The 12,996-nt window shown below is 36.2% G+C and overlaps 1 protein-coding gene across 1 annotated transcript in view; it reads left to right on the top strand.

Moving 5' to 3' along the window:
* The window catches only part of DGKB (diacylglycerol kinase beta), a gene marked incomplete at its 5' end in the record, with an annotated part of 469,550 nt that extends 456,986 nt beyond the window's left edge, over window positions 1-12,564 (top strand). The window contains one exon of the mRNA XM_014521864.2: window positions 9,909-12,564. Coding sequence (XP_014377350.1) covers window positions 9,909-10,016 — 108 coding nt within the window. The remainder of the gene's footprint in view (window positions 1-9,908) is intronic.
* Window positions 12,565-12,996: the final 432 nt, after the last annotated feature.

Raw genomic sequence — 12,996 nt, 5'->3', positions numbered from 1 at the left:
TAGTATTTAGTTATAGAATAATAATATTCAGAAAGAGTCAGTGAATGGTGCCTTTGTGAAACAGGCAGCCAATGGATTATCTGCCTCCATTCCATAAAATGTTTTTATAGGATACGGAGTAGTTTCTTTTGACAGTAAAGAGTATATCAGGGAAGAGGTTATAGTCAAGAGCATCAGCAGTTTCTGTCACTTTTTAAAAGGTATTTTTATTAGATAGCAATAAATATTGGCAATCATTTACTACTCCCTCACAGTACTGCTTTGAATCTGGGTCTCCCGTTTGCTGGATGGGTGTTCTAACTACCGAACAATTGTACAATATCATACTACTGGAACCAGCACTACTTCCTCCTCCAGTTGCATTTTAAAGGGCTGGAAAAAAAACATGTTTCATTTTTAGAACAAACAGGTTTAAGCACCAGACTTAAAAGACATACTGGGCACATCTACATTAATGCACGGTAGTTACTGTGCATTTAGTTTAGTATTTTCTAAATGAAGTACTAACTGAATATGCAGCAACTACTTTTACTGTGCAGTAACACTGGTGCATGGGTTTTTTGTGACACTTACTGTGCAGTAGCCTAATAACACTGCACAGTAGGTTATTAGTACAGTTTTTGACTGGCACACTACTGCACAGTTTTATTAGGCTACCGTGCAGTAAGCATCTCGTGTAGATGTGCCCACTGGGAATCCTGAGAGAGATGCCTCCAGTAATGCTGAGTGAACTTGTCTGTACATTGCAAGTTTTAGGTACACTCCTGGCTTTAGTGTTTCTTACTAGCCAGATTAGGTGGCTCCCTTTTAATGTGCTGCCTTTTGTAACTCCCCAAACATTGTATAGGGAACCTAGGCACATAACTCAGGGCTGTGGACTTTGCTACAGGGACCAAGCACCTAAAAGTCAGGCATTCTGGTGCCTCTGTGGGTCTAGACTTAAGTGTCATCAACACCCATTGAGTTTATTGTGGCATTCGTTGGAACTGAGGGCACTCTGCATGTGGCTCCAATGATAACTGTATTCAACACCTTTCAGGAACTAAGCAACTTTGTATTTCTCAGCAACTGAGACATTTTAATTCTCAGAAAAGGTTGACTCCATCCCTTTCCAGGATATGGGTAGCTAAGCTGTGAGTCCCTTCTCTATTTCCCCTTTAATTTACATGTTGAACCAAATGACAACAATGCAAATTATGTTTTTCAAGACACTAAACTTGACTTTCTGGTTAATGCTGCTCTAGATCCAGTATATTAAGCAGAAAGCTTCTTCTACCAGCTCCTATGATATCTATGGCATTTCAGTAAAACATCAACACATGTGGACTTTGAAGATTGCAGGCTGTTTGAGTGAGATGAACAAGACATCCACTTTTCCTGTTACTACACTTTGACTGGCATTTTTGTATAGGAACAGCACCGCAGCACATGGGTTCTTGAGAGCTTTTTCTTTTTGGTGAATAAATGTAACTTTCCCCTAAGTGATGGTGTAAAACATGGCTATTGTGGAATACAATTATTGTGGAATGCAGAAAATATTGTGATAATCCCCATAATTTGTAAAATCTGATTTGCATGCTTTTGATTTCTCTTTTGTCCCTGATGCTAAAGAATTTGCTGCATGCTTTACTTGCAATCTCTTTTCATGCAAATTGCCCCTGTAATAACTTGAGACCAAGAAGATCTGTGCCTGCTGGCTCCTCTGCTCAGACTGCACAAAGAGATTCTGCATTCCTTTCACAGTGGGTACGACTTTACTGTGCTACACTGAAAGCTAATATCCATAGACACTAGTGTAACAAAACGGTAGGGTGTCAGGGTGCTCCCGAAGATTCACCCTGTATTTGCATAGTTTATTGGAGCCCCACTCTGCTGAATGGTTATGCCTACATTACTGATTTGTCCAGAAATCACAGTTTACCACAGCACTTTGGTAAAGTAACAGGAAAACAAAAGGGTATATTTCAAGGGAGAACAAATGATATTAAAAAAAAAAAGGAAAAAGTGATCAAATGCTTTGACAACAAAGTATGGTAGAACAAAACTGACAAAATCTTTACCCTATGTTCAGGCTACCACCTCCCAGTCATAAAAATCATGTGAAAATCTCTCTGGGGTCAGCCTCCCCTTACTTACAGCTAGCTCCCTCAACCAGGGACCTCCATTCCCCCTCTTCATACCAGGAGCCCTGTAGCTACCTACTAATGATCACTACCTCCAGAACATTTTACATGGCTTCCCCAATTCACAGACCCCTAACTTCAAGGAAGACAGAGAATCCTCTAGAGCAGGAGTGGGCAAAGTCCATCCCTCAGCCTGGATTGGGCCCACAGCAGACTCCATTTGGTACCTCTGTGAACCAACTTTTAAGGTGGCACCCTGCCCTACCTTCTGTATGGTTTTGTTGGAAACTATGGACTAGAACCAGTATGGTGCTGTGACAGGTAACTTTTAGGGTTTTGGTCCCTGGTGTCAACTACATTTTACATTCTACATTTGAATGGTCATTGGCTAAAATCAAAACTTGTATTCACCCTCCTGGTCCCAAGAATCTTACATTCCTTCCTTCCAATCATGGGCAACTGGTGCTGCCTTAGTTGGGGGGGAGGGGAGGGCATGTGCCCCCCCCTGCCACCAGTCCCGCCGACTGGGGGGGTCCTGGCGGGGCAAGCACTGGCCGATCACTGCAGCCACTCCCAGAAGCAGCTGCAGTGATCGCAGTGATCAGCCGGCACTTGCCAGGTGGGGTGGGCACTGGCACTTCCATCTGCCCATCGCCTAAGCAGTGAGCATGGCCAGTCATGGGGTGCACCTCCTATGCATCGCCACTACTTCCAATGGCCAAGTTCAACAGGAGAGATTCAGGGGAATTAACTCTACGCTACCCCAGCAGAGCCTATGATCTGATGGTTAGGAGTGGGGAGAGGTGGATTTGAACCTCCTCAGACTGAGATAAGCTTAGAATACAAGTCTTCCACTTACTGCGAAGACATATTAGACTGTGATGTAAATGTGGGTGCTGCCACCATTGCCACCACCACCATGTCTGTCACTCAGTTTTTATGAAGTCTGATTCAGTCATTGTGTGGTATGCGTATATGCTCCAAGCACACTATTAGATCAGGCCCCCAAAATATTCCATCAAGCTTCTGGATTCTGATGAGGCTTAGACAGGAGCTAGGCACATGCCTGCTCAGGCCAAGGCAGTCTTATGCATGCAAGAACCAGAAGCAAGGCATCTAAATTAGTTTAAGCTAAGCAGCAATGTGTCTAGTGAATTTTGGTTTAATTCAAGTTAGACAGCTATTGAGAGTGGGCATGGATTATGATTTTGAATTTAAGCACCAATCTCCTTTATTTTGGATCTGGCTTTCTATATGAAATCCTGACTGCAGTGAAATCTATGGGAATTTTCTGCTGATCCAAATTGACTCAGGATTTTACAGTATAGTTCTAATAATGTAAACAATATGACAGCTGTGTATTAATATTTATTAATTGCATTGGAGTAGTACCAAGGAGTCTCAATAGGGAGAAAGGCCACATTGTGTCAGCAGTGTACTCGCATATAAAATAGAGAGCATCACCACCCTACTCATATTATTATCTAAGTTTCTGCAGTATGTTGCATACAGGCAGACTGCTGTGCTGCCCAGAGCCCCAGTCAGTCAGCTGAAGCATAATAAGCTGTAGGATTGAAGCCTAAATTGTATTGTTTTCACCATCTTTTTGTATAACATTCTTTTGGGGAAGGAAAGATTATAATGTTAATGTTATGTTAAACATCTTGTCTAATTAGCTGGAGAGGAAATTTTATCATAGCTCTCTCAGACAAATACAGTGACATGAAAGATATTTATGGTTTCACCTGATTTCCAAACAGGTCATTAATAGTAATGAATCTTCAAAGGCTTTCAAGTTAATTCGATAAATTTCTAACTTCACCCATCAGGATTTCTGGAAGAAAAATAATCTTTCAGTTTAACTACCTAGCTTAATAGCATTGTTTTTAGAAAGCTATAAGAGTATTCTGTCTTAATTACAGATAACTGTGATTACATTTCTTTCATCTGTTCCTGACTTGGTGAACATCAAGTCTGAAGCTGCTAAGCATCACAAGACTAAAAGTGGAAGAAAGAGACCTTATAGAAGATGCAGGCATTCTTCCTCCATGAACAAATGACAATAATAATCCTTAGATGGGTCCATTTTAATGGAGAGCCAGAACTTTATAATGTCATTATTTTTTTATAAAACATCAGGCACATTGTATGTCTATTGATAAGAATTATCAAAAGGAAATTTACTATTAAGCCATTATTTTTCCCCTGTACTATTGTTCATAATGTATGCTGGACCAGAAAATTATGTTTTGACTGTTTCTCGGTCTTTTCATTTTATATGCTCTTTGGTGAATAAGTCTGAATAATGGGACATTTTTCCCTGGCCTTTCTCTAATTCCCTAAGAGTACAATTGAACCATGGTGCAAAATGCCCAACCAAGGCCAACTCACTACTTAAGCTGTATGTGAAGACAGAGAGATACTTCTTACACACCAGCTGAAAAGCATCTGCCTCAGCTGATGGGAAATACTAAGAGAGGAACTCACTTTTGCATAGCTCTGTAAGCCCCAACAGGCCATGGAAAGGGCACAGAAAAGCTACCACTCTTCCCATCCCATGAATTTCTCAAGCCATCCACTCTCTTCTCTTATGTCATTGAACATGTTGTGCTTGTTTGAACACATCCATTGTGTCTGTTTTTTCAGCCGGAGCGTAGGGAAACATTAAGTAGTAGTTAAATAGTTAACATACAAATTGATGCCAATCTTTCGAAAAGTTTCTCTCTTTCTAATGACAATGAGCAGAGGGTGTATTACTTTTTTTTTGTTGAGGTTCTGACACTTTATTGTGCAGTTGGGCGTTATTTTTTTGTGTTCACTGGTACGTTGCGCATTAATTAGTTTTGTTTACCTATGCATAATTTTTCTTAATTTCACAACAGTAGTTTTTGTAATTGACAATGCAATTTACTGCATGTGTGCTTTCTGCACCTCAGACAAGTATGCTAACATGTAATGCACCTATCTTTCCAGTTCAGATTGTTAAGAAAAGAATTAGTTGTGACTAATTGCCAATTAATTTGCAGTGGTTTGAGGGGGGGAGGGGGGAAAACAATTGCACCTACTAATTAAAATTTAAAATATTCCAAAGTGTCATCTTTAGGTGTCTGTGGAATACATAATTTCCATTTTAGTTCTGTGCTGGATCTGTAACAACCCTGAGCTTGACAGCTCTATTAATTTAAAGGCTCAGTGATACCTATTAGTACAAAACACGAAAAAAATGCCATTAATCATTTATTTTAATTTTGCAGCTCTGTCATTTTCTCAGTATGTTTAAAAATTATGATGACACCATAATGTTTTCCAATCTACCTGTGTGAAGGGGAAACGGATCACACTACTTAGGAGAGATACTAGAGTATATTATTAGAGCTTAATTAATGCCAAACTGATTAGGTTTGATTGCATTTTGCACAATAATATTGTTAAGAAATTATTTAAAAGAAGTGTGGCATAACCTACTATTTAAAATCATTGGTCTGAATCAAAGAGTTTGGCCAAAGTGAACACAGCAGAAGCCAGGAGAGAGGGTTCCAAATCTATTGTGTCCCTGCACAATGTGGTCTCCCTTCTCAAAGTTAGAACAGCCTTAAGGGCTGGTCTTGCTGAGCTGCCTCTGGGCCCATCCTCTCTTGGTGAATGGTGTGGAATAGTAGTGCTGCAACCATGCCTTCCCATGGAAGGGAGTAGCCTCTCCACTGGGAAACAGTTCCTTATGTTAGAACACACTTCCCAGCCAACCTCACAGCTAGTTTCTGCTGATAGCTTGGAGTAAAGTGATCATAGAGCCCTTAAAACATTGCATCAGTGTGTTCATACTTGAGTTTACTTTATCGCCCCTAAAAGGTAGAATTCACTTCCTTACTGTTAATCCAAACATTTTAACAGAAATTAGAGAAAATGAAGACTATCATCTTCATTTGCAGTTTCTAGTTTCTTACTATCAGTGATCCTGATTAGTTCCCATATTTATAGCACCACATTCTCTTTTCAGTGGAAAAGTAATGATCTCTTATTTACGCATACCATGAAATCAGTAATACATACATACATAACTAGTGCATATTGTAGAGTCCAATAACATAAAAGGGAAACTGTTAGGTCTAAGAAATGCAGCTAATACATTCAACGTATTACTCCCTAGTGCATTTTGTTTACTGGATGCACTATTAATGTGGCTTCTAGGCATATTTTGAAGCTTGGACCTGAAAGAAATAAATGTCCATTTTATGCATTTATAAACATCTTGAATATCACAGACTTGGACCTCTCATTCATTACAAAAGTTATCTTCAAATAGAGAGCAATTACCATCTCTAATTTTAAGAATTATGCTCTTTCAAAACTGGCTATGATTTTCCTTTCAGCAAATATATCATTAAATGCACTTTCCAGGACTGCAAAAGTGATTTTAAAATTTCTAATGCTAAATTTTTTGTTAGAGCCATTTATTAGATGTTAAACTAAAACTAAAAGTTTTGATGTCTGCAAAACTTCATTGTTAAGACTACTAACTCATAAGATGAAATCTGGGCCCTGAAGAAGTGAATGGGAGTTTGCCATTGATTTCAGCAGAGGCACAAACATACGACTGGAAGGGGCTTACAATAATGTTATTTACTGAACTTTCAACACAAACAAAATTTGCCTTGCACAGTTCTTATCTGAGCTTGCAATTTCCTGTTGGATGCAACTTTTCTGGGTTTTTATGATTTTTTTTCCCCTAAATATAAAAAGTTACCCCAAACAGAAACATTTTCTTGTGTATTTTTTTATGACAGCCTCTCAATCTATTCATCAGCTTTGCATGTTTTGTCATTTTTTTGCAAGGATTATCCATGATTGCATTTCCTGTGTCCAAGAAAATGGACTAAATTCTCCCAGCTCTAGAACTCAAAGTATTCCATAAAATTTCTACAAATTGACTTTACAAAGATATCGACAGTTAGTGAAAATAATGGTTTTATGGTAGAATGCAAAATATTGCCATTTTTAAAAATTGGAATGGGCATATTTATGACTGATTCTTTTCACGTAGCTGTTCCCTGTGTCTTTGTGAGAGTTTGTATGTGCTTACTGGGCCTTAAGGATATTGGGTCTTTTTTAAGTCTTTTTTTAATTTAGTTCAATAAGAGATGACATATGTGTCTTTGCATAGAGTAGCAGATAAATTGAACTTAATAACTAATCCCCCAGATATTTCATAAACCTTCATATACAAAGTCATACATTACTCTCTTCAGCTTAAATTGTGTTTATGTATATATTTGATGTCAGTAGAATTAAGCTGGTTTATCTTAGCTGAAGATCTGCTCACTATACCACGTTTATAAAGATGTACTTAAGGCTGTATACCCTCATATACACTGATCTTTCAGAATAATTACAGAAAATGTTCAAATTGACTCCCATGTCCATATTAAATCCTCCAAGCAATGAGACGATATGTTTTTTTCCACTCATACTGTTCACTCCTGGTTGAAACCACTCCCTTCAGAAAAGCCTGAGAAGAGAAGCTAAGAAACACTCCATGATAAGTCAAGAGGTTCTAGATCTCAGACACAAAAGAGGTTGAGCTTTCAGGCTCTGGAGCCCTTTTCAGAGAATATTTATTTGAACTGCTTAGTTATTCTTATCCAATGGTATAAAAAAGTGTGAGAGGGGTGCTGGTATCCAGAATAGCTGGTTCAGATGAAAGAGATTTACAAATAAATATTTAGTCAGAAGGTAATTATAGTTGTCCCGAGAGACACAATATGACCTCCCCTTCTAGGGGATTCCAGAATGAGTCCTCAAGATTACCCCTCCACTTCTTTTTAAAGCCATCCTTTCTTTGCCTTTTGCTCTCTGACTGGGTAGAACAAGATTTGTAGAATTATAAAATTACATCAGTGGAAAGAAAACTTTTCTGCTGCTTCATCATGGTTGAGTTTTAATATTATCTACATATTTTACTCAATTAAATGAGTAGGGTTAGAGTGTTGTTGTAGCTGTGATGGTCAGGGAAATATGTGAGAAGCAAGGGGTTTTTTTGGAGATACCTGCACCAGCTGTTTTCCAAAAATGGCTCCATCAAGTAGTAGCTGCTGATTAGCTCATTATTGAACTCTGTGATCAGGCTGACTGTATGTGACCACTATCACCACTTCCAAAGCCAAACCTGTCTTATCCATGTGATGTATGTCTTATATCAAGCCATGAGAGAGATTTTCAGAACTGGATCATTTGTTGACAGGAAATTGACATAAATAGAGCTATGCTAATTTACCCCAGCTGAGAATCTGTCCTCCACAGTGGAACCTGAAGTGGCATCTATTGTGAAAAAATGTTTCGTCACCAAGTCTCTAGAGCAAGAATACTTCTCTGGGTGAAATTAATCAAAACCTAGTAGCAAAGAGAAAGATAAACTAAATTTGATGCCAGTGAATACTGATGTTATTCTAAAGTTATATAATAGCATTGCAATGTACATGTGAAGAGTAAGCTAAGGTTCCAATGTAGTTAAATAAACCTATTCATCCCGTTAAGATTTTTATGTTTTGGTCTCTTTAGATTGTAAAGTAAATTCCTATCCCAAGAAACGGCCTGTTCTATATTTTAATGAGCCTCTCCATGTGGCATACATTTTTTGTTTCATTACTATTAGTGAATGACAAGTGAAGGATATTCATTTTAACTTGAAAATGTCAGGTATGCACTTTAAGAGATATATTTTTTGCAGTTTTTAATGAGGTGGTGTTTCTTTTTGAAAGAAATACCCATCTCTGATGTGGGTACTGTGCAGGTGACAACTGATATTTAATAAGTGATGGTTCTTGTATTAGTCGTAGTTCACTAAAGAAAATGTCTCAGATTGCTTTTGAAAAACTCTTAGCGTCACTAGCCCAAAGGCAAGATGTGACCTTTTTATTACATAATGAGAATCATTTATTATCTTACAATGTATCTTAAAGTCACAGACAAAATGCCACTTTGATAATTGCTTTCAATTAGCTTTGAGCATAGCATACATTCATAAAATGTCTTCTCTAATTTAGACTTGAATTAGAGAAAATTGCAGACATAATCTACTTTAAGGTTGTCTCATTTAAGGTGATTCGTAGTTTTATATCAAAGAAATCAAAATGGGTGGCTTTAGAGCAGTCTTTCAAAGTGCTTAAACAGGCTTTTCAATATTTGAATCTATTCTATTGCCAATTAATTAACAAATTAGAACACTAGTTCTTCATTTTTTTTACATGTTAACTTTTTACTTTAATTCCTAATGGTTATTTTGATATTAAGCATTGTGTTTTGTGTTAAAAGAGAACAATTGATTAGGAGAATAAATAACATATACTATAACACAACACCACGTATATCTTAATAATGAGCACCAACTTGTTGCCCCATCTTACAATGTGTCCTTTCCTGCTATTAAATTCTTTTTCATCCCATGGATACGTAAAACATTAAAATCCAAGCAATGATAATGCTGGTTATAAATCTCACACCTCCCAAATAGGTAGTATATTGCCAAGAAGTTATTATGTATTTAATAGTATAACACAAATAATTATAATTATGCATGATAACCTTGAATATAATGGATTTGCTTTATGGTATTTCAAATATTAGGTATAATAAAATATATGTAAATTTTTTCTCTTCAATCTTTGGTTATATGAAAGCGAAGGACCTAATTTTTAAGATCCAAAATGATTCAGCTACATTGGTGTTTTGCAAAAATACAAGAGATATTGTGCTAGCTAAATGCTAACTGTATTTTTTTTCCTCCCCTAGATAAAAATAACCCACAAGAATCAAGCCCCAATATTGATGGGACCTCCTCCAAAAACTGGTCTTTTCTCCTCCATCATCAAAAGAACAAGGAACCACAGCAAAGAATAAGCCTTTGTAGCTGAGTTGTTAGAAAATAAATTAGCAGCATTGGTGTTTGAATATTCATGCTGGAAATCTTTCAAGAGTTTTAGAATATTCTTTACTTGCAGAATCATGGAATTTGGTATAGCAGTTTCTGTGACTGAGCTAATGTAAAATGATGCTATTAGAAAAAAATATTGTCACGGTTTTGTAGGCATTTTGCATGAAGAAAGCAGATGTTTACATAAAGTGATATGGCATATTTTTGTTGCATGCATTACCATTTACTAATTTATGGGATAATTCTGCCATGGAATACAAGAAGGGAATGCCATAAGTAATTTGATTTTCTTGATATGATTCCATTTCTAGTTTACTCTAATGCAGTTATCATAATCCATAGATTTGATAATTGCTTCTCTTAATCTGAAGATGTTTGGATTCGGTAATTGATTTGACCTGTCACAAAAGAGTCTGAAAGGTCACAGGTCTCATTAACTCATACTTTTACATTTAACATTGCTTCCCACTCTTAAGAATACTTTTCTTTTGCATTTTAACCCCACAAAATAGTACTCAAGTATTTATATCTTTGATAAGATATCTCTCATCCTGCAAACACATAGGCATGAGTAACTTTGCACATAGAAAACATCTTAGTCAGCTGACCTGCATTACTATTCGCATGCATATAATTACTCGTGTAAGTTTTTGCAAGATCTAGTATTAATGAAAGTCTGCCTGATTAAGGGTTACGAAACTAAGGCCACGCTAAGACAAAAGATAATACTACCTGTAAAAACTAGCCAGCAACGTTGTTTGCTGAAACATTAAAATGCTCTACTCGGCAATAAATCTTTGTAGTATGCCAGACTTTAAATCATTTTGCATATTGACCAGTAGTGCAGTGTGTATGCACACAAACAACCAAACCTCATGCCTAATAAAGTGCATTTCCCACCAAAGATTTAGTGAAGGATGCTTCAAAGAAATGGGTTAATGCATAATTAATCAAGCACACTGGATCAGATTCACTTCTGAAAATTTACAGTTCTTTTGATTACCTTGGCAATGTCCAGACTAATTCTAGGATAGGAAAGACAGTCAATTAATTGCAAGTAAAGTGTTCACCTTTCATTTGTTTCATACAGTAATAAACACGGACACATACAGTGAGTACTGCACAATTAAAACTTTATCTAATTTTCTTTGACTGTTATTTGTACATTTACACCATACACTACTTTCTCATACTCTGAATCAATCTCCTGACAGCAAGGACATGCTGTTATCAGTTCCCTTTTTATAATTTGCTTCCATGAATAAAAACATTTCCTCTTAAAATGATTTGGAAAGCAGTTGTTCAGGTCTTCATTTTCTCAGCTCTCTGAGAAACTTCTCAGCAGCTTAGAAATCACAGCTCAGGTGTTTGCCTATGGTTTGCATGGCGCTGTTGGATTGCCTAAGGCAAGTCCGAGAATGGCAACCTTTTTCAATGTTGCATATAAACTTACGATCTGGATCTACAGTAAAATGCTTTTTTGTGCGATCTTTACATTGTTCTTCATACAGAATGACCTGCACCTCATCACTGCATGTTTTCTGTTCTCAAACATCCCATGAGAAAATAAAACCTTTTTGAAATGCATGATTTATTAGTTTGCTCCCACCTTTATCTATCCATTAAAGTGCTAATGTTTTATCAAATCTATTTTTATATTGATTCATTCATCCTTAAAAAAATTAAATCACATTTAATTATTCTGTAGTGCACGACACTGTGCATGGGTTTAAGTAAAATTGATATTATTTGGTTCCTAAGTGTGTGAACTCAACAGAGTTCCTTTGTATATAGTAGATACTGAACTAAAAGGCAGTATATTGATGGTAAAGATTAAATATATATGAAATGTGCTCTCAATGTTCTGTAAACATTAGGAGGCAAATACCAATTAAGTTCAGCATTAGTTAAAAAAACAGAATGACAGTTATTTGCTAAAATTAAGATACTGTAATTCACCATTTTTGGGACCAGTGTTATTAACAATTATGATAAAATAGAAACTATTACTCTTGTATATTGCATATATATCCACACACCAAAAAAAAAGTCTGTTGCAGTGTAGTTACTGCAGTTATCTATAGAGGGCAAAAAGTATTTGCATAAAGAAATACCTTGTTGGCATAATGTTACATAATGTGTACTGTACATTGATTTTATGAAATTATGGTTACAGGTATTTTCACATATCTTAACATAGAATTTTCTACCGTTGCTATTCAACCTTTTGTGGCAAAACGTGTTTAATGATATCAATTATATTATGTGCCCTCTATGATAATCTCATGAATATTGTAACCCTGAAAAATAAATAAAATGGTGCATAAAATATTATTTAACCATGTATTCAATTTAAAGGTGCCAGCCTGTGAATATCTGTCAGAGATATGATTTTTTCTGTAGAGAGAAGGATGGGTTTAAGCACAATCCAAAATAGTTCATTTCTCTTGTGATAGCTAGGTTGAAGAAGCTAACTCATAAATGACATTCCCACTGAAAGATTTAATAAAATAAATTGGCCATCTTACTGTATATAGACAATTGCTTTTATCTGTTATATTTTATAGTCCTACTAATCATCATGATAGTTTTCTAATGCAACTTATATGGTAATTAAATACTATGTAGAAATTGTGGATACTGAAAGAATATGATGTTCTGAAAGCCAAGGGAAAAGTTTATAGTACATGGAATACAATATGAAAGTAATATGGTATATTTGATGACAAAGTAATTCACATTTTTTCTTTAATATCTTCTGTGTGGTCACCAATTAAAAAAATACACTTCTGTTTCTTAATTTAAAAAAGAATATACAGAAATACGTTCATGTAGTAGATACAGACATACATTTCTTGAGGTGCAACTTTGCACTAAAATGAATGACAAAACCATCATTTGACTTAAATGAAGCACAAGGAGAGATCCAGGTATGATAATTTCTGC

This window comes from Alligator sinensis, unplaced genomic scaffold (assembly GCF_000455745.1).
Source record: "Alligator sinensis unplaced genomic scaffold, ASM45574v1 scaffold45_1, whole genome shotgun sequence".
Classification (NCBI taxonomy): Eukaryota; Metazoa; Chordata; order Crocodylia; family Alligatoridae; genus Alligator; species Alligator sinensis.
The sequence above is the reverse complement of the archived record's forward strand: the minus strand, read 5'-3'. Positions and strand labels throughout refer to the sequence as shown.